The 22,505-nt window shown below is 42.2% G+C and overlaps 1 protein-coding gene across 1 annotated transcript in view; it reads right to left on the minus strand.

Moving 5' to 3' along the window:
* The window catches only part of Cd109 (CD109 molecule), a 150,033-nt gene that overhangs the window by 101,371 nt on the left and 26,157 nt on the right, over window positions 1-22,505 (minus strand). Inside the window, exons 3-5 of the mRNA XM_021243725.2 lie at window positions 18,148-18,176; window positions 11,376-11,606; window positions 5,892-6,017 (exon numbers count right to left, since the gene is read on the minus strand). Of these exons, the coding sequence (XP_021099384.2) occupies window positions 5,892-6,017; window positions 11,376-11,606; window positions 18,148-18,176 (386 nt within the window). The remainder of the gene's footprint in view (window positions 1-5,891; window positions 6,018-11,375; window positions 11,607-18,147; window positions 18,177-22,505) is intronic.

Consider the following 22,505-nt stretch of genomic DNA (forward strand, 5'->3'; position numbering starts at 1 on the left):
TTCAGTGGTGATACTAATACCGGTCCATATTTTTCTACAGACAGAACAGGATTTCAAAATACTCTCCTGAAAACAATTTTCCCTTCTCTGAGTTTTATACTGAGAATGGTCACTCTCCTCAGGAGAAAAAAAAAAATTAACATATATTTTTTTTTTTAATTTATATACATATATCTCTAAAAGTGGACTATTTAAATAATAAACATATTTTCTCCACAGTGATTATTCACTGCTGAAAGAAAAATTAGTAATAAGTAATGTACAGTCTTTTAATGCTATGTAGGAGTCCAGGAAAGTCAAAAACCAGAGCTGGACGCTGTATCTCCAATCCTGTCTTTGGTTATACTGCCTCCTGGTGGTCACTGATACACATTTGTTTCTTTTTATAAAGCAGGCTTTTTTCACTGCTGTGTGGTTCAAATTAACATTTCATCAACAGTAAGTACTTGATCAATATCCTTGTCTTCAAAATGATAAAGATAGTTTGAAAAATTTGGATCTTCAGTTACTTCAAAACATTTCATAACTACTGACTTCTACGCAGGTTCCTGGGGATGGAGGGATGAAGCCACCCAAACAGCTGCTACACTTGAGAGGACAGTCCTTTAGAGACTGCTAACCAAAAGTGACAAAAATGAAGAAAGAGAAGCACTGAGTGCTATGCAAATGTCGGGAGGGGTTAGAGAGGGGTTAGGTCTTTTAAAAATTCCTGCAGGTAAAAGTAGAGAGACTAATAGGAGGAAAAACAGCACTATAGGCAGAGGGAGCCGCCTGTGAAAAAGCTCTGGGATGAGACAGACAGATGAGTTTAAGAAATGTAAAAGACACAATATTGTAAAACAAACAGTCCAAAAGGTATGGGGGCCACTCAACAAGGCTGAAGAGACAAGTGAAATGTTTTTTAATTTATTAAATTTTTAAATAAGTACATTTCCTTAGGGATGTAGTGCAGTAGCAACACACCTGCCTGGCAAATGCAAGGCCCTGAGTTGAATTCCCAGTACCCCCAAAACACAACAGCATTACCTCTTTTCTCCCTACCAATCAAAATGCCAGGTAAAGTCCACACACCCTGCATGGGAAATCCTACTAGTCTCTCAATATAAAAACTCACCTTGCACAAGACACCCCCACTGTTCTATCACTCTCCTGCCTCTGGTCCTCATTCTGTTCACCACTCCTTGAACAAATTAATCTCTCAGGGCCATCACCTGGTAAAACTGTCCTCACCCACCATGGTGCAGGGTGGCTTTGGAGTGGACCAAAAATGGACACCCGACCCACGCAGTCCATCCACTGGCCACCACCTGCCACAGAGAGGCTGGAATGCAGGACTCTGAGGGTGGGGGCTGTTTACCTCAGGTAAGGAAACCAGCCCTGTTTTGTTTTGTTTTGTTTTTAACTGGGGATTGAACTCAGGACCTTGTGCTTGAGAGGCAGGCAAGACACCACTGAGCTAAATCCAAGGCCCAGACCCATTCATATTTAGACTGAAGAGTATCTCAAAGGTTGGCAAGAAAGTGACAGCCAAATGCAGCATACCATGAGAAGAGGGAACAGTGGCCCCCTAAGCACACACACATCCATCCCTACCATAAACCTGTTGATCACCAAGGTGGGCCAGTACCTTACAATTCCTCTGCTATTTCTCTGCCTTGTGTTCTTCTGTCACCTTTGAGCTATATAACTTTTATCATATTATTCACATCACCACAACTATGATCTTTGAAAGTAGAGATCACGGGTTTAGCTTCCTTGTATTCATCATCACACAATAATTCCGCAAAACACATTAGATAGATGGATGCACAGATGAATGGTGCATGGATAAGGGGTGAAGGGATACACAGATTCATGCATGGATGGATGTGTGGATGGATGTTTGCATACATGCATGCTTGTATGGATAGAAGGAGGGATTCGCAGATGAATGGACCAATGGATGGATGGGTGGATGGGTGGGTGGATGAGTGGATGGATGGATGGATGGATGGATGGATGGATGGATGGATGGATGCATGGCTGCATGGATGCATGGGTAGATGGATAATAAAACTGATATCTGGAGTGTAATTCAAAACTGAAAATAAAATTCTAACTCCTTAAAACCTGCAGTATGCTTCCTAAACTCCAACTCCTATCGTTCTCTACATGTTCCAGTAACACCAAATTTCTTCCAAATTCCCAAACATGCAGGTTCTCTTCATTTTTCCTGTCTCTATGAAAATCCTTTCCTCTCTTCTAAATTTCACAAAGACTTGCTCTTTCCTCCACCTCTATGAATTAAATCTTCTCCATAATTCATCCCAACCAGCTCCAGGCTTCCACGCTCCTCGGATATGCCTCAGACTTCCTCATCTCATACCTGCCTCCCCCTCTCCACAACAGCCTCACCATGAGGGTGAAAACCATCTCCCATCTCCTGGTATAAAAATGGGCAACTATGGGTTAACTGTGTAACTATGCTTGCTTAGGAAGATATATCGTAACTATAGTCACTACTATAAAACAAACTCACTAGAGCAAGGCAATCTCAGAAAGCCCTGCCAATCCTCCTGCTCCCCCTTCACTGCCTCTTGCTTATGTAATTATGTTTAGATTGATGGCTGTTTTCCCAGTGACTACGGTTGCTGTTTCCCCCTCCCAGAGAAACATTAAGATATAAAAATGAGAGTAAACTTCTGTTTGACACTTTCGAGGAGACTTGAATCCCTCGAAGCCGCCGGCAATAAAGCTGATTTTGCTCCTGCTCAATGTGCTTGGTGGTCTGTCTAGAGACCCCCCCCCCAGCAGTCAAACTTCAACCATGTTGTCATCTACAGAAAGATGACAAGCACTCTTGGTATGATGCTTTTAGGATGTGGACCCCAAAAATGTGAACTACAGGTAAAAATAATGAAAGACTTTTCAGCCCTCAGTCTAAGGAAAGACTGGGTCCATAAAAGAGTCATTATACATTTGAAGATGTATTAATATTATTAAATTTATTGCTTTAATAGAAAAATTGAGAATCTGAAAGCAATGAAGTGAACAGAAAACTACCATTTAATCTAAACTGAACCAAAGACAGAATGGGAGGTCAAATAAACTTCTGCTTCCTCAAGAAGTTACTCGGTGACTCTGGGCCGGGCTCTTTTCATGGTAAAGTGGATGTAGTCATGCCCACCTCATAGGATTAGACTGCATGTGCAACCAACATGAGAAAACGCATAATTACCTCACACTGTACCTACCAACAAGACATGCTCAGCTTTCTTAAAATTCACTATAATTACGTGGCATTACAGAGGACAGCCAGGAAAACCAAAGTGTGATGGCCCAGTGTTTACATCAAGAGAGACGTGGAGACCACACTTTCTCACTATGAAACAGTGCCCCTCTGCTGTCTCTAATTTCGTACTTTTCCAACATTTAGAATTTGGTTATTGCTGTACTATTTATACATAAGAAAAATAAGCACAAGCCTCACATACAAATCCTACAAGAATGATTTTAATAGTTACATACTGTATTATTCTCTACAAGTATGAACTTCTTTTATAACATTACCTCAATATTCTCCCCCACACCCCTGGTACTTGAGATTGAACACAGGGCACTCCAGCACTGAGCTACATCCCGTTTTGTTTTGCTTTGTTTTTGTATTTTGTTTTATTTTGTTTTCTTATGGGGTCTGGCCAAGTTGCCCACGTTGAGATCAACCTTGTGATCTCCCTGCCTCAGCCTCTCAGTGCTGGGACCACAGGCGTGCACCGCCCACACCCAGTATTCTTTAAAACCGTGTCCTGTATTCAGCAGAGTTTCTGCCAAATTAAAAGGGATAAAAGTGGTACATGTAGTGGATATGCAGGGTGGCCATGAATCAAGACCAAGAGTCCCTCGTGACACTCACACTGTCCTCTTTCACATAGGCCAGTCCCACAGCTGAGTCCTACACAGGGCTTCATAACCACAGTGCAAGTCCGCAGCTATTTCGTCCATCTCATTTTATGTTTTTTCTTTTTTTCTTTTTTTACATACTCTGCTTTTGACAGAGAAAAACTAATTATATAGTACATATTTGTATGTAATCAAAATATATGTCACAGAGAAATATAGTTATCTATTATATGTGTAATGACTGATTCAGATTTACATCATATAAAACAGTTAAGTCCCAGCCAGGCACGGTGGAACATGCCTGTAATCCTAGTATTCTGGGAGGCTGAGACAGGAGGATCACAAGTGTGAGCCTAGCCTGAACTTAGTGAGACCCTGTCTCAAAATTTAGAAGAAAAAAATTGCAGTGCTGGGGACTGAACCCAGGTCTTCTGCATTGGGTTCAATCCCCAATACTGCAACTTTTAAATTTCATTTTATTTTTTACTTGAGACAGGGTTTTGTTAAGTTGCTAAATTCCCTGGGCTGGGCTCAAACTTGCAGTCCTCTTTCCTCAACCTCCCAGAGTGTTAGCATTACAGACATGCACCACCACACATGACCATAATTTTTTCAATTTTTAATTGTGGTAAAATACACATAACATAAAATTTACCACCTTAGCCATTTTTAAGTATCCTGTTCAGTAGTGTGAAGTATATTTGTATTCCAGAACTTTTCACCCTGCCAAACTGTAACTCTATCCTATTAAACAGCTCCCTTCTCCTGTCCCCAGTGACCATAATTTACTTTTTTTAATGATTTTGACATCTCTATCACATATTGGTAGAATCATGCAGCATTTGCTCTTTTATGACTGGATTATTTAACTCAGAATAATGTTGTCAGGGTCCATCCATATTGTAACAGGTGTCAGAATATCCTTCCTTTAAGAGTGAAGACTCTGGGCTGGGGATTTAGCTCAGTAGTGCTACTGCCTGTCTCACAAGCACAAGGTCCTGAGTTCGATCCCCGGTACCAAAGAAAAAAAAAAAAAGAGTGAAGACTCCATTACTTTCAATAAAGTAAAAGTGAAAAGACAAACCCAAAGGAAAAAAAATCAAAAATACGAAATGTCTTAATATTTCAAAAACTAAACTAAACTAAGTTCTTCCCTTCAGTTGCTCCTTTCTGAATGCCTGAGGAATTACATTTTTTTTTCTTGTGAGACAGGGTCTCACTATGTAGTTCAGCCTGGCCTTAAATTCATGGCAATCCTCCTCCCTCAGCCTCCTGAGTGCTGCGATTATAGGCATGCCCCACCACAACTGGCACACAATTATTTTTTTTTAAATCACATATTTCCATTTGTTTGCTAAGGATTTTCTTACCAATTACACGTTTGTCTGGAGGAAGGTTATTTTTTCAATTGAACCGTATAAAATTGCTGATATTTGGCACATTTGACTTAAAAATGGCAATTTCATATGTACCACCTAATAATTTATCTTTTTCTTTTAAACTCGTCTAAAAGATACTGCTTTGAAACTGGGTAAGGTTTACCACGCATTACATCCTCTAAACAGAGCTCTCAGAGGAGCCCAGAAAAGAGGCAGGGGCACCGGGGAGAAGGGCCAGGTGACATGACTGCAGAGCCACTGCTTCCTAAAACATTCACTCAACAGCAATCATTATTCTGAGACATAAAATTTGCTACATATAATAACTATTCATCACTCCTAAAATACTCAGTGCATGCAATAAATAAGTAAACATTTATTTAATCTCTTTTATACCAAATGCCAAACATTGTGACCTGCAAACATTATATCATAGAAAGAAATAAGAATGATTAAGCTAAAATATGTTGCAATGATGAGTGACTCATTGTAAATTTAAAATAGATCACCTGCCTTGTCTAATCATTCACACTAATTTTTTTTCTGTTCAGTGAATAAATGACTTTGGAGATACCCCAAAGTCTACCTGAATTCTTTAAATCATTTTAATATATCCCTCAAAAGTATACTCACATTCACTTGAACTTGAATGGACCAGTCACCAAGTACTGGATGTGAAGATAACTGGAAAGTTTTGGAAATGACTCCAAGGTCACCTTGTTGTGACAACCACTGTTGGATCAAATTGGACTTGGGATCCTAAAATAAAAACCATACATGTTAAGCATGCAAAGGCTGCCCTCGTACTCCGCATCCCATCTGTCAGAAAGAGTGCCCTGTGGCAAACATCCCCCCACACCGCAGCACACCCAGGACTCTCCCCAAAATAAGGTGCTAACACAAATTTTGGAAAATGCCAAGCCTACACTACTAAACAGACAAATCAAAATTTCTCCTTTTCTCAAATTTCTCCAGTGATTCCCCCGATTTGGGGCTACTGTTTAACTCTCAGCCCCCCATTTCCTTCTACAGCAGACACTACCGCATGTAGGTCACCAGACCCACGGCAGCAGCGGTGTGATGGTGTTCTAAGAGCTCTCTGCTGCAGAGATCTCAGGCCCATTTATTAGAGGCTCGTTCTGTGTCGGGCATTTTGCTTTGTCTCCAGTCATTGTAACTGTTTTCAGGTAGCACGATCCTCACCTTAGTGCTGAAAAAGCTGATGCCAAGAGAGGTTAGGTTAGCACGCCACTGTAAGCCCCTGGCAAGGCCCAGTATTACGGCACCCACACGGGACAAATTAGCATTCAACCCCATGTCTGTCTTTCAACTCGGCAAATGTGTATGAGAGGTGTTTAACCCAGAGGATACATGAAAACACGTCAGTCTTGACTCTCCCAGATAATGATCCCTCATGAAACATTCAGCAAGGCAGCCTCCAAGGCTCCCTTTCATTCCCAGTCTGCAGTCTCTGCCTCATTCATTCATTCTCATTCATTCCCCACCATCCCCTCTGTCTCTGTCTCTGTCTCTGTTTCTATCTCTATCTGTCTCCATCTCTGATCTCCTCTCTCTCTCTCTCTCTCTCTCTCTCTCTCTCTCTCACACACACACACACACACACACACACACACACACACACATCCGGCCACCACATCCTGTTCTACAATCTCTAATCTCTTCCTCCAGACTTGGACCCTCCACTGCCAACAGTATGATCCATCTGAAACACAGATCTAAGAATGAAGTGCAGTGGCTGCAATGCTTGGCCTACCTCCTGACCTTTAACGAGGAATGAGTAAGCATTGGTTCTGATCATTCCAACAGACTATTAGGCGATTCTGGTTTTTGTTTGTCCACAGAATGAAGTCTAACTCTTTTGCTCTGTAATTAGACCCCATCTGCTTTTCTAGGCTCCTCTTCTAAATACACCAATTCACTGACAGCTCACCCCAAAGTCCACACATCTAGACCTCTGCAGTTTCGGCACAGAATACCCCACCCCACTGGTGAAATAAGTTTAGCTTTTCATCCTCCATCCATGCCTTCAACAGGAGAAGTAACTGCTTGGAGTCCCCACGCCTGGAGTTTACATCACTGAAGTATATCTTAGTGATACAAGCTGTAAAATCAGCTTATTTTACCTATTTTATTTTACAAAAACATTTTTTATTCCCACCTAGACTGTGAATTCTGAGATCAGGAATGAAATATTTCCCTTTTTCTCTATTGTTTGACTAGAAGTAATGAGTTGGCCCAGTTGTTAGAAGCCAGAAGAAAGCTCTCACCCACAGTGGAGAAAGGACAATGCTGAGAAAGAAGTAAGGAGGAGGAGTAAGCCAGAAACTTAATTGTTGAAACTAGGACCAAAGGCAAATCAAGAACAAGCAGGTCACTGTGTCCTGGGCAAACCCTTCCTCTGCCTGCTGCTCCATCATTCCGGGGACAGCTGTGGAGGAAAAAGGCTCAGGGAAAAATAAACAGCTAATAACTACTCCTGCACAGTGATTAAAGGAATGAAAATGGATGCTATTTTTCCTTTGTCATATCAACAAAGACTTAAAAATAACTCTTGGTTCAAAATAAAGTAGAAGAAAGGAATGCCAACACGTGGCCCATGATTATTGCAGAGAGGGGACATTTCCCACCGAGTATCAAAAGGAGTCTGGGGCTGGGGATGTAGCTCAGTGGTTCTGCCACCTGCCTCGCAAGCACAAGGACCCAAGTTCGATCCCCTGTACCAAAAAACAAATAAACAAAAGGAGTCTGACTTTTGATGACTTTGCACCTGGGTGATCTGGACCGGGGAGAATGAAATAATCCCTTGTTTTCCTAAGCTGGCTTGAACCTGGGCCTGACTGTCACCAATAAAGGGGACACAAGATAATAGAGAAACTCTGAAAGTCTTTATAGAGCACACTGGGTTTGAACAGCCAGGCACGGTGCAACACAGTGGAGCACAGCATTTGCAAGTGGTTATCTCCTGCCAGACACACAGGACAGCCACTCACAGTGTGACCAACGCACCCATCACAGCCAGGAGACACTGAACAGTCACCTCTGGGTGGCTCAGCCCAGCAGTGAGCTCCCTAGCTGGAGGGCATCTGCAGGACCTGGGGTGCTGGGTTTAGCACGAGGCACACGTCCACCTGGCAAGTAGAATGAGAGAAGTCAGGTCACCCAAACAAGATGGCCCCTCACCTGGCCAGCACTGCTCTGAGTTTGCCATGACTGCTCCGGGACAGTCAGTCAGGGCACAGTCACAAGGACAGACCCTTCAAGCCAGTATCTGCACCCACACAAGGTCATCCCCGACTCCAGATACAACAGCTTCTCAAAAGAGAAAGGTTGGGGCAGGAGCCAGCCGTGCCTCTGCCATCCCAGTGTTGGCAGGGCATGTGACTCCAGGGCTGGGAGGCCAGAATTAAGGCTGGAGTGGGGCATGGTTTTTCTATTGTGAAAAACCTCTTGAAGCCCTTTCCTGAGTAGTTATGGAACCAGGCAAAATGAAAATACCTAATGACCTCCATTTAAAAAAAAAAAAAACCCACACTGAAAGATCCCTGATACACTGTACTGTCCATTCTTGGCCAAGCAAATTGAGTTCCAAAAAGTTGACAGGCTGGCTCAAAGGTACACTTCCCCACATTGACCTGCAGGTGGCGCTGTGTCGGGCAGCCGACCACTCCTGCTACCAAGTCCCACCTTCTTCTCAGAAGTTTTTCCAAGAAACCAATTATTCTACACTAAAAAAAAAAAAAAAAAGAAGAAAAGAAAAATGCGGAAAATATCACAGCTACTCAACCCTGGCCCAGAGGACTGTTTTCATGGGAAGGAGTCAGTGGTACCGACCTTCACATCAGAGGTCCAACCTGGCTCCTTCCAAGGTGGGAGGCAGAGCCCTGAGTCCACACCAGGTATAGAGATGGGCACACCACCCCACATTCTCTGTTCCCAAACCTGGATCTGAGCCCAAACTCCCCTCTCCTGGGAGAGGATGTCCTGTCCAAGCCAACAGAGAAAGATTTAGCTCTCTGTGCCCTTCCAGGAAAGTCCGAGACCGTGGGCTAAGCCCAACCATGGACAGAAGAGTCCAAATAATCTCCAAATCAAAGGTTTCCAAGGCTGATATCAGAGCGGAGAGACAGATATCAGGAATACATAAATGGGTTCCCCAGAATCTGTAACATTAGCCCCGGTTTAAGGCCTAAAACAGGCAATTTAGCTTTGACTACCATTTATTTAAGGTATGAGGAAGGACTGACTGAAAAGAGTCAGAGAGGCTCAGTGGTACAGCACTTACCCGGCACACACAAGGCCTTAGGTTCAGTCCCTACTGACAAACACACACACACACCGCCAGGCCTGGTGGTGCAAGTCTGTAAAGCCAGTACTTCGGGAGGCTGAGGCAGAAGGAGAGTCAGTTGGAGCCTGGCCCAGACAACTTAGAGACTTAGCAAGACCCTGTCTCAAAAAACTTAAAAAGGACTAAGGATGTAGCTCAATGCAAAGACCCTGTGTTTAATCCCCAGTATTACACACACATACACACACCCCAACAGACATTTACCAATAACTCATTATTTTACACAAAAAGTAAGTTCTCGGTGTATGTGTATGAATGATGAAGGACGGTATGCATGGAGTCACTTTAACCCTGCTCAGATAGTCATATGAATTTACAAATGCTATCCACTACGTCAGCCTGCTTTAGGAATATTCCATCCCAGAACAAAGCAGAAATGCACCGAGCTGCAAACACTAAAATAATACTAGTTCAATTCAAGAAATACCCATGTAGCATCATGCCAACCAATGTGATATTTGCTACAAGCTTATCTTGGCTTCAAGTTGTATGTACATGTGTTTGTTTTCCTGGGTTTTGTTGTTGTCTTATAACAACAAAGAAATTAAGAATAGGAGAATAACGAACTTAAAATTCTGAGTTTACCTTCCACAGTGCGGTATTTATTACAACGTTTAGAGTAACCAAAGTCCCAGGACTGAGGAGGTCCCAGGACCAGGACTGTTCAGGCAGGCTGTATGAGCGGCCACTCTCTTCATGTGGTAATCAGACATGCAGTCTTCTCCCCAGGGTTCAATGGAGAAAACCAGGCGCAGCTGGGCCTCCGTGCCTCCACCTAGACTCTTACAGGGAAGCACTCGATCTGCTGACCATGCTGCCCCCAGGCCCCAGGGGTGTCCAGGCAGCAGACTGTCAGAAGCGGCTCCTATTATAATACTGGCAGCCAATGAGAAGTAAGCCAGGAGCCATTCTAAACAGTTCACTTTACTATTACACATGGGATAGATGAGGAAGCTGAGGCTCAGACAGAGTAAATGATTTGCTCAAGCCACACAGCTACAGCATCAAGCTGTTAGGGATCCTTTTAAGCTGTTAAATCAGATCACATCAGGCCTCCCCTCCGAATTCAATAAATTCTAATTTCACTGCATGAGAAACCTAAAATCCATATAATGGCCAGACAGATCCTCTACAAGCCCAGACCCCAGGCACCACTTCCTTCTGGTTCATATCCTAGTGCTGCCTGGGCTGGGTACACACCAGCGTGTCCCTGAACCATCAGGTACCCACCTCCGGGCCTTGACATGCGTCGTTCCCTCCCTTTGGATTGGTTAATTCTTTTATTTCCTTTAAATCTCTGTTCAAATAGATCTTCCCTCACGACTGTAAAAAATAACAAACACAAACACCCCCACCCTGCACATAAGCACACACACACACCCACACACAAGTGCACTCTTCTTTGCTCTCTGTCTCCTTGCTACCCACTGAAAACTAAAGTCAGTGCAAGCAGGGGATCAATCTCTGCTGTGTTCCCCGCCCTGTATCAGGGTCGTGAAGACAGGAGCTCAGTAAATGTTTGGCAAATGAACAAGCACCGGAGGCCGGGACTGAAGCTGAAAGGCTGTGATGGAGCCTTCGCTCTTCATGGGGCTCTCTCGCCTCCCTTCCTAGACTGAGGGCTCCCGAGGAGAGAGCAGCCTATCCTAGGTGAGCATCTAAGACAGGAGAGTGTCAATGACAGGAGCGGAACTTCTAGGAGAGCTCTGGAAAGATGGCTTGAACTGACTTCATTTCTATCTACCACTCACCTTAATGAGGATGTCTAAAGAGGCCTTAAAGGGCCTAAAATCTGAGAGGAGCGTAACAATCCGAAACTTCACTTCCTGCTCTGGCTTGTAGAGAGCCTTGTCTGTCTGAATGAAGACTGACATCCTCTTACTCTCGAATGACAAGCGGGTGCTGTTGTAGAACAAAATCTCATCCTCCACACGACCAGTGACACGCAGCTCATACCTCTCATCTGCGCTGTTCAGAGGTAGCTGGGGAGAAAAAACCAAGATCTCACTGTTTAACCTCAAAAATGTTTCAGTTACCAGGTACAATCAAAAATATAAATAGATAGTATTATCAAGAGTAATTATATGTTGCAAATTTTGCCTTCCTGGGCACCAGAGTAAAACAATTTGTTTTCCCTCCCATACATCCCGCAGTTTGTTCCCTAATTACAGCATGAGGTTCCTGAACCAGGGGCGCATGCCCCATGCTCTCTCCTGCTCCTCACGCATGACAGAAGCTACAATATTCATTATGCCCAAAGTATGCTGTATGCAGCGCAGGCTGTAAAGAGTTAACTCTCTCAATTGCCTTACATTAAGAAGTGAGTCTGCCTGCCTCAACAGCGCAAGGTCCTGAGTTCGATCCCAGGTACCCACCCCCCCTCAAAAAAAGAAGTGAGTCTGACTGAAGCTACTTGACTCACAGAAGCATCTCATGAGCACTGCAATAGAGTTCAGGTCAATATAACCTCCCTGCTGACGGCCACCGCCAAGACCCGAGTAATGGCCTATTTACCTATGGGGCTAATTCGAGATAACATGGGTAGCTGAGATGGACATAATTCGCACCCAAATTCCATTCCTACAATTAACACTTTCATAACTAGAAGGACAATGTTCTCATTACAACCATACATTTTGTCTATCTTGTTTCTAATTTGAAAATGCTTTGTCTCTTCTCTTTAAAACCTTGCCTGCATTAGTTTCCATAGAAACCGCACAAACTGTGCATCTTTACACCTAGTTTTATCCTTGCACATAGCTCACCTTTACCCCAGCTGATGAACAATAAAAATCAGTGGATGAGACTGATCAGGGTCTTTTGCTGGGGACCCAGCGCTGACCAGCCCAGCTCCCACTTTTTCTTTAATACTGTCTTGAGTTTTTCTTCAGTCTTCCATTGCATAATGATCAGGAGACTAGAACCTACTACAGAGGTCTCTAGCACACACAGATCCCAGCCTGCAGGATCTCAGGCCAGGCCAGGCCCACCCCTGCGCACATGCGCACATTCGCTCTTTTCCTGTACTCGCCCAGGCTCCTCTCAGAGATGTCTCCTCTTCCTGCATCTTGCTCATAGGGTGTCACAGTGTGGTAAGGATGGAGGTGCTGCTACTTTCACTACAATTATTAATAACAGAAATCCTGTCCTCTGGCATTAACAGAGAGAAGCCATTTTTTTTTCTTGGTACTGGCGATCGAACTCTGGATCTCGAGCTTGCCAGGCAGGTGTGGCACCACTGAGCTACATCCCCACCCCCTTGAAGCCATTCTTAGATCTGAGCCATTCAGATGGGTGCTCTGCGAAAACCAGTTCATGAACAAGGAAACTGGGGCTCAGAGAAGCTATGAAAGTTACTCCAGGTTTCTAGGCCAGACTCAAACCTATCTTTTTTTTTTTTCATTTCATGTATCTAGTCTACTTTCTTAATTAATTTTATTGGTACACTTTAGATATACTTAAAGATCACATTCATCGTAGGGAATTAGTACCTGTACATGGTATATCTTCGTTCTTCCTTTTTTCCCATTGCCTTCCCCTCCCTTTGACCTCTCTTCTCATCCTTATTTACAAAACCTTTGTTTCCATTTTTTCCTTCTATTCTCTTTTTTTCTTTTCTCTTCCTTCCTTTCCCCCTGGCCCCTTCCCAGGTTCCCTTTCCATTTGAACAAATACTTCCTATTTCACAATATCTATTATATATTTTGGTCCTTATTTACACTTTCAGTTTCTCACACCAGAGAAACAATGTGATATTTCAACATGTATGTCCAGCCGGGGATTTAGCTCAGTGGTTCTAATGCCTGCTTTGCAAGAGCAAGGACCTGAATTCAATCCCTGGTACCAAAAAAAAAAGAGGGCCAGGGATTTAGCTCAGTGGTCTCACAGCCTGCTGCGTAAGCGCAAGGACCCAAGTTTGATCCCCAGTGCCAAAAAAAGTGTGTGTCCAATTTATTTCACTTAAGAGTATAGTCTTGAGGGGCATCCATTATCTAGAAATACCTCAAGTTTATTCAAACTCAAGATGTCTATACCAATCTAGTAAGAACCTACATGAGGTGATTTTAAAATATCTCTGACTTTCCTCACTTCAGAAAGTGAAGCATAATTCCCCAGATTTGGTGACTGCTTCTAAAGCCTACAATGAGGTTATCATAAAGAGAATAGCTTCCTGGCCTATATGTCCATTAACAGATGAATGGATAAAGAAGATGTGATATCTATACACTATGGAGAACTACTCTATTATAAAGAAAGATAAATTTGAGATATTTGTGGGGAAATAGATGCACCTTGAGACCATAATGTTAAGTGAAATAAATCAGACACACAAGCTTAAATATCACATGGTTTCTCATATAAGAGTATAAGAAAATTATAAGTAAATTAATGAGCAAAATAAAAGATAAGACAATAAGAAACAAGGAGACATATTTTTTGCAAATGGGAAGGGGACCAGGGGATGGAGGTGGGAAGGTGGAGAGCAAAGGGGGATGAAAAAGAATTCAGGTGTGTTATATACATGTACCAGCTCCCCATGATGAATGTAATCATTATGTACTGCAAACATACACTAATAAAAATAAATTTTAAAAAAGAATAGCTTCTGCCAGATGTAGTAGTGGTGCACACCTATAATCTCTGCACTCTGGGAGGCTATGACAGGAGGATCACAAGTTCAAGCCCACCCTGGGCAATTTATCGACTTAAAGAGACCTCTGCCTCAAAATAAAAAAATTTTAAAAGCCTGAGGATGTAGCTGAGTATGAAGGTCTTGGGTTCAATCCCCAGTACCACCAAAAAAAAAAAAAAAAGGCTGAAAATAACTATCATAGCCAAATGTCTACAGGTGTGGTTTGTACCCCCTCCCTTAGCCTGCTTTCTCCTTGAAGACTTCCTGTACTCTGGCCTGTGAAATTCTTTTAAGGAAACCAAGTACTGGGCTTTAAGTCTGATTCCTGAATTTAAACTCCACCTTCATCCTGCTGTAAGGCAATTATATTACACAGGGTTGTTTTAATTTTATTACTAGAATACCTTCCCAACAGAGCTTGCATACAGGCATTAGGGCTGGAATCCACTGTTCCAGGTTCTATTACTGCAATATGATGCTTTACTGTCGCAAAAATTAAGGAGTTTTTCCTGTTCCTCCTTCCTTGTACCTTTTTATTTCCCTCCACTTTCTGTTATTAGGAGCAGTATATTTCTTGGTAAGAAAAATACAGCATAATATATTAAAAACTTAATAAATATGGCATATTAAATAATTTTTATAAGCATCATTTGGGGCACAACAGTCTCACAGAGTACTATTTAAGGGCTCCCCAAAATGAATATGACTTCTGCATGTACTGACCAAGGAACTTATGAGAGACAGGAAGTGCTGTGGCCCATGAGGTAATGGTGACCCTGCATAAATTCATATATAGGGCCAAAGCCATCAGCCCTCCGTTCTCAGAAAAGCACATCAAACCGCACCCGTGGTTGGGCCCTATATCTACTCTGACATATGTTCCAAAACAAAGCACAGCAATAAAAGTACAAACTTCCAAATCAAAGCCATGGGAAGTAGGATTAGTTCACAAACATTTGTTAATCATGTTTGATGACATTCTCAACAAAATAAGAACACTTTTCCATCTCTATACAACCCTTCATAGATCTTTCACATCTCATTTCCCTCCAGGATGTCCCTGTGAGATGGAGATGGAATCTTCACCCCCTTTCCCAAGGTCAGCGCTGGGAGGAAGGGAACTTGTCTTAGGGACCACATTTAAGTGCCATCAAACAACCCAATAATCAAGAATAGGGGGCTGGGGATTTAGCTCAGTGGTTCTGCTGCCTGCCTCACGAGAACAAGGTCACAAGTTTGATCCCCAGTACCAAATCATCATCATCATCATCATCATCAAGAGGCCGGAGATTTAGCTCAGTGCTTCTGCCACCTGCCTCGCCTCGCAAGCACAAGGTCACGAGTTTGATCCCCGGTACCAAATAATAATAATAATCATAATCAAGAATACATTATTTTAATACAGTATTTTTACAATATCAAAATTATATTATGACCCCAAAAAAAGTGAAAACTAAACAAAGACAAGAACGATGTTACTGGCCTTTCCTTTTGCCTCAGACTCCAATATGGGTCAGCATGGAAACTAAGGAATGGAGTGTTAATTACACATCCAAGACTGTAACACTCATTAAGGCAGAAGTAGGACTACACTCAGTGAAGTTCTCTATTTTATAAGAGGAAAGTCCCTGCTAGGTGTTTGAAGAACCTATCAACTAATCTCCCTTAAATAATCTGAAAGCTGAACTAACTCAAGCCAAACTTACCAGAAATGTAAATTGATATAGCCCGACCAAAGAGAGCCACACAGGGGCCCTCCGCTGCTGCAACCCCAGGGCTCTGTGCCAACCCTGCCAGGGCGCGGGATGCCCAGGCCACTGCGAGGGGCGAAGAAAAGTCGGGGTTGAAGCCCCGCTGTGCCAGGGCCGCCGTCCCTGAAGAAATGAGTGGTGGCTTGGCTCCAAGTAAGAGCACAGCGTATGTGTCCAACGTGCCCTTCTCCCTGACAAATAACGACTTATACCCGATATTTTCCAAGTATGGCAAAGTTGTAAAGGTTACTATAATGAAAGACAAAGATACGAGGAAGAGTAAAGGGGTTGCATTTATATTATTTTTGGATAAAGACTCTGCACAAAACTGCACCAGAGCGTAAACAACAAACAGTTGTTTGTTAGAGTGATAAAGGCAGGCACTGCTCTTGACAATGGGAGAGCAGCTGAATTCATCCGAAGGCAAAACTACTTTGATAAATGGAAGTGTTATGAATGTGGGGAAAGTGGACACTTGAGTTATGCCTGTCCGAAAACATGCTCAGAGAACATGAGCCTCCAAAAAAGAAAGAAAAAGAAAATTGCCGAACCAGAAGAAATTGAGGACGTAGCAGAAAGTGAAGACGAAGGGGAAGACCCCGCTCTCGACAGTCTCAGCCAAGCCATCGCCTCCCAGCAGGCCAAGACTGAAGAACAGAACCAATGGAACCCAGTGCAGGGGGCCCTCAGCATCAGAGGATTCACGGCGCCCAAGGATAAAGAAGAGCACATACTTCAGTGATGAGGAAGAATTTAGTGATTAGAGTTGTATAATGTAGATGTCAGGAAAAGAAAAACCATCTGCAGTACAAATTATTTGCCTATAGGAACATTTAGTATCAAATATTTTTTACCATAAATGAGTGCATAGAAAATAAAAAATAATTTTTGAAAGTATCATGTTTTGAGCTGGGTTTGGTGACACACTTTCATAATCCCAGCGTTCTGGGAGGTTGAGGCATGAGGACTGCAAGTTGAAGCCCAGCCTGGGGAATTTAGCAATTTAGCCAGAACCTGTCTCAAAATAAAAAATTTAAAAGTCACACCAAGAATGTAAGCTCACTGTGAAGGCTCTGGATTCAATTCCCAGTACAAAAAAAAAAATCCTGTTTCTACCTTGCTTTGGTATAGTACAGCCTTAATATCTCTAATTCTTTCTTTTTCTTTTCTTTTCTTTTCTTAAAGACAGGGTCTCACATTGGAGGCTGGCCTTGAACTTGCACTATGTAGCTATATAGCTCACTGTGTAGCTCAGGCTGGCCTCAAACTTGCAGAAATCCTCGTACCTTAGCCTCCCGAGTGCTGGGACCACACCCTGCGTAACATCTCTAATTCAAAAACCTAAAATGCTTTAAAATCCTAAACTTTGAGCACCAATATGATTACTCAAGTGGAAAATTGTACACCATACAACTATAATTCATGTACAACATCATGAAAAATATTATATTTTTGCCTTCGGGTTATGTACATAAGGTATTTATGAAACATAAATGAATTTCATGCTTAGACTGAGGTCCATCCAAAAAATAACACATTCTGCATATGTACATATTCCAAAATACTTCTGGTCTCAATTTTTTTTTTTTTTGGTACCGGGATCGAATTTGGGTCCTTGTGCTTGTGCAGCAGGCTCCCCGGCCCTGGTCCCACTTTTTTGTTGTTTGTTTGGTTTGGTTTTTTGAGACAGGGTCTTGTGTGGTTCAGAATGCCCTTGAACTCCATAGTAGATCAGGCTGGCCTCAATCTCAAAGCAATCCTCCTGCCTCAGCTTGCCAAGTACTGGGATTAGAAGGTGAGCACCACCAAGTATTTTGGATAAAGGATACTCTACTTGCACTAAAACTCATTATTTGTTAGTAATAATCAATCTTGAAAATAACTAATTTTAATAAAAACAAAACAATACTACCATAGTAATGCTATTGTTATCCTATAAAGAGGTAGGTATTAAAATGATTTATTTGAAAAAATTCACTGTAAATGCTTTAGTTATGTCTCACTCATTTATAAGTACTTTTGAAATAAATTTAATCTTTAAAAAAAGAAATATAAATTGATATAAAAGTCAGCAAAATATTAATTCAATTCACTGATGCAACTCATTTCTGAAACCAAAATTTTTAAATGGATACTTACTGATGGAAGAGTAAGTGTCTTGAAAGAACCTAAAAGGAAAACAGGGAAGAAAACAGATTTTTCATAATTTGAATATGATGCTGCAACACAAATGTTACAAAACTCTCCCAATACTCTTTTAAATGTAGTTTCAATCATAAAATTTTATCAAACCAAAACAATTTTATTAATGCCCAGAGTATCCTAGATATTATTACATATCCTTGTGCCAAAGAATTAAGGATCAAGATTAAAAAGATATCAGTGAATGACCCCAAAAGAAGCTCTTCTCTCTACCATTATCATTTTTGTTGTCATTGCTGCTTCTCTTACTGCTTTTTTAAGGCTATACACATTTGAGGGACACTTTATAGAATATACAGAGGGAGCCTGAGGTTTTGGGGTTTGGGGGTGTTGTATTAGTCAGCTTTCCTTTTACTCAGATACAATACCTGGCACCCACAGCTTAAAGGAGGAGAGGTTTAATTTGGCTCATAGCTCAGGGGAGTCACTCCACAATCAGCTGGCTTCAAGTCAGGAACAACATGGAAGAAGGGCATGCCAGAACAGAGCTGCTTAGTTCATGGTGTCTAGAAAAAGAGCAGGGAACAGTGCCAGAAGAAAGGGGAGAGGGACCAGACAAGGCCACTTCTCCAGGACTCACCCAGACACACCCAGAAATGTGCTCCACCAATCCCTCCAGGTGGACCCGAGAGCTAATCAAGCTGACACGCCACCTAACTGCCACATCGTACCTCTCATCAACAAACAGAGCTCCTTAAACCATGCTTAATCTCCAAATAATGACAATAGCAAGTTCATAATTCTACCTAACCTAATAAAACTACACGGAGCATGGCTAGAAATACGACAATCTCCCCTAAAAGCCTCAACAGTTCCAGCATTTTTCAAAAGTCTGACTCAAAGTTTAGTCTGAGGCTCAAGACAAACTCTTAGCCGTGAACCTCTGTAAAAATGAAAAGCAAACTACGTAATCCCAAGGTACAACGACACAGGGTAAGCATTCACATTCCAAAAGGGAGGAATAGGGAGATAGAGAAGAATGGTCCAAAGGCCAAAAGCCCAGCAGCACAAACATTCAGTCCTATAGCTCCATATGCAGTATCCAGAACACATGGGAGTACAATGTGAGTTCCCAAGGGCTTGGGTGGCCCCACCTCCACTGCTTCCCTGGTTGCAGCCCACATGGGCACTCTCTCGGGTGGACTCTACTCATGGCCTGCAGCTTTCCTCAGCAGACCTTCTACCTTCCTGGCATCTCGGACTTCCTGGGGTCTCCAGTGCACTTTGGCTTCACTCTCACGGCTTCACAAACTGCCCTCTCAGGGACACACTGCCTGGCCTCCCAGGCCTTCCTCTGAAATCTGGGTGGGAGCCTCCCTCACCCCATAACTATTGCACTGTGCATGCTGGTAAAGTCAGAATCGCACATCACGCTGAAGTCTGCTGTCAATGGAATGCATAGCCAGCCAGGTGCCCTTAGACCATGGCTGCAGCAGCCTCTGAGTGCTTGGATGGTTGAGCATTGTAAAAGGAATCCAGGAAGCCATTTCTCTAGATCTTTCTCAAGGAGAGATCGCAGGAGCACTCTTCAATGAAAGGTTTTCACTTTTAAACCTTTGAGCCTGCTGTGGGTGAGGTCTTACTGATTCCTGAGATGCACTCAACTATTTCTCCTTGTTCCTGTACAAAGTACTTACTGTTTCTTTACTGGTGCTCATCTCTTCAGCACCCACACTTCCTTTGTCCCCAGGTTTACACATGGTTTCTTCTAGGCCAAAAGTTAAGTTTTTCAAATTTTTCTGCTCTGTTTTTTGCCTGATTCTCACTACAACCCTGACTAAAAGCAGTCAGCAATACCCATGCCACAGTCTGAAGGTTGGGTTGCATTGAAATGTCCCCTGCCAGATCAATTAGTCCACTACCCTTAATCTCAGTCTCCTGCAAAGTCTTGGGACACAGGAAAAAATGCAGACAACTTTTTAACAAAGTGTTACACACGTGGCCTCTAGTCCAACTACCAATGTTGCCCTTGTTCCCAACTAAAACCTCCTAAGCCTGGTCTTTACTGCCAAAATTCCTGCCAGCATTCTGGTCTTCTGAGCTCTGACCACAATTGCCCATCAGGCTCAGCTTACAGCATGCTAGGGTTTCTCTAGTCCATATCTCCAAATTTTTCCAAGCCAGTTCCAAAGACTTGTGAACCACATTGTCAGGAAAGATACAGCAATGGCCCCACTTCTCTGCTACTAGTTTTCTGTATTAGTCAGCCTTGCTGAGACACAATACCTGACACCCACACCTTAAAGAAGGAGAGTTAATTTGGCTCATGATTGCAGAGGATTTAGTCCATGGTCAGCTGGCTCCAAGGAAGCAACTTCATGGAAAAAAGGCATAATGGAGCAGAGCTGTTTAGTTCATGGTAGCCAGGAAACTTAGCAGAGAAGAGCACCAGAGAGGAAGGGGTGGGGGGCCAGAAAAGAACTCCAAGGCCATGCCTCCATGACCCACCTAGACACACCTAGAAGTGTGTTGCCCCAGTTCCCAAGTTGATCCCAAAGTCATTCAAATTTAACACTCCACTCTAATCACCACAAGGATGGTTTTCATGTGTGTGTGTGTGTGTGTGTGTGTGTGTGTGTGTGTGTGTGTTTGGTTTCTTTCAGAACTGGGGATTGAACCCAGAGTATTGCACATGCTAAGCATACACACTATCACTAAACTACATCTCCAATGAGGTTTACTTTTGATGTTCTCATACCCTTGTGATAAAGGAAGAAAAGGACAATATTAGTCATGTCAGGAGTGAGCTGGGACTCCTAAGTGACTCATGAGTACTAGAATGGTACACACTTTTTTCATGTACAGTTTCTAAATATAGGACTATTAATTTTATTCATGCCAATTTCTCATACCCATTCATCTCAAGGGAAAAAGTGGTTTTCAGGTAAAAATTTTAAAAGTAACAAGGCAGATGTTGTAGCACATGCCTATAATCCCAGCACTCTGGAGGCTGAGGCAGGAAGATGGTAAATTGGAGTCCCACCTGGGCAACTTAGTGACTTAGTGAGACCCTGTCCAAAATAAAAAACAAAAAGGGGCTAGAGATATAGCTCAGTGGTAGAACACCCCCAGGTTTGATCCCTAGTACTACAAAAATAACAACAACAACTACTACAATAAACAAAACAGACATGGTCCCTCCACTCCTGAAAGCCACATGCTTCTGTCATGTAGGAACAGAAAGGCCCCCAGAACATGGCAAAGTACAGAACAGAAGCTAAGCAAGTTGCCTCTGAAGTCAGACTACATTGGTTCTTCATGAATGTGCCTACCCTTCAACATGTTACCAATTTTATGAAACTATAAATCAATGCCAAGAGTAACCACAAAAAGTATGCAAACAAGTGGAAATTAAACAAGACACTCGAGTAATCAATGGGTCACAGAAGAAACCAAGGTAGAAATTATAGTTGCTAGATTCAAATGATAATGCCAGTACAACATACAAGAACTTATGGGAAACGAAAGCAGTCCTAAAAGGGAAGTTCATAGCAGTGAATGCTCACATCGGAAAAGCAGAGCACGCCCAAATAGATAACTTAATGATGCACTTCAAAGTCCTAGAAAAACAGGAACAATCCAAAGTCAAAACTAGTACAAGAAAGGAAATTTTGGATGGGCATGGTGGTGCATGCCTATAATCCCAGCACTCAAGAGGCTCAGGCAGGAGGACTGCTGTCTCAAAAACAAAAAAAAAAAAAAAGGAAATTTTAAAAATCAGAACAGAAATTAATGAAATGAGACCGATGAAATCATAAAGAACCAATAAATTAGGGTCAGGGATTTAGCTCAGTGGCACTGCACCTTCCTTGCAAGTGTAAGGTCCTGAGTTCCACCTCCGGTATGGGGGGAAAAAAAAATCAATGAATTAAAGAACTAGTTCTTCAAAAGAATAAACAAAATAGACAAATCTTTAGCCAATCTTACCAAAAAAATAAAGACCAAAATCAATGTTATTAGAATAGAAAAAAGCAAAATCAAAACAGACACCATGAAATCCAGAAGATTATTAGTAACTACTTTGAAAACCTGTATCCCAATAAATTGGAGAATCCAGAAGAAATTGATAGATTCATAATACATGAGTTACCAAAACTGAACCAAGAAGATACTAAAATTCTGAATAAACCAATGACAGGGAATTAAATTGAAATAGTAATTTTTTAAAAACTTACTAGCTAAGAAAAACCTTATGAATTCACCACTGATTTTTACAAGAACTTCAGGGAAGATCTAATGCCAATACTCTTCAAACTCCTTAATAAAACTGAAAGGGAAGGACTTTTATCAAAGTC

Source organism: Heterocephalus glaber, unplaced genomic scaffold (genome assembly GCF_053883595.1).
Source record: "Heterocephalus glaber isolate CG9 unplaced genomic scaffold, H.glaber_assembly_v1.0 deba00000818, whole genome shotgun sequence".
Taxonomy (NCBI): Eukaryota; Metazoa; Chordata; class Mammalia; order Rodentia; family Bathyergidae; genus Heterocephalus; species Heterocephalus glaber.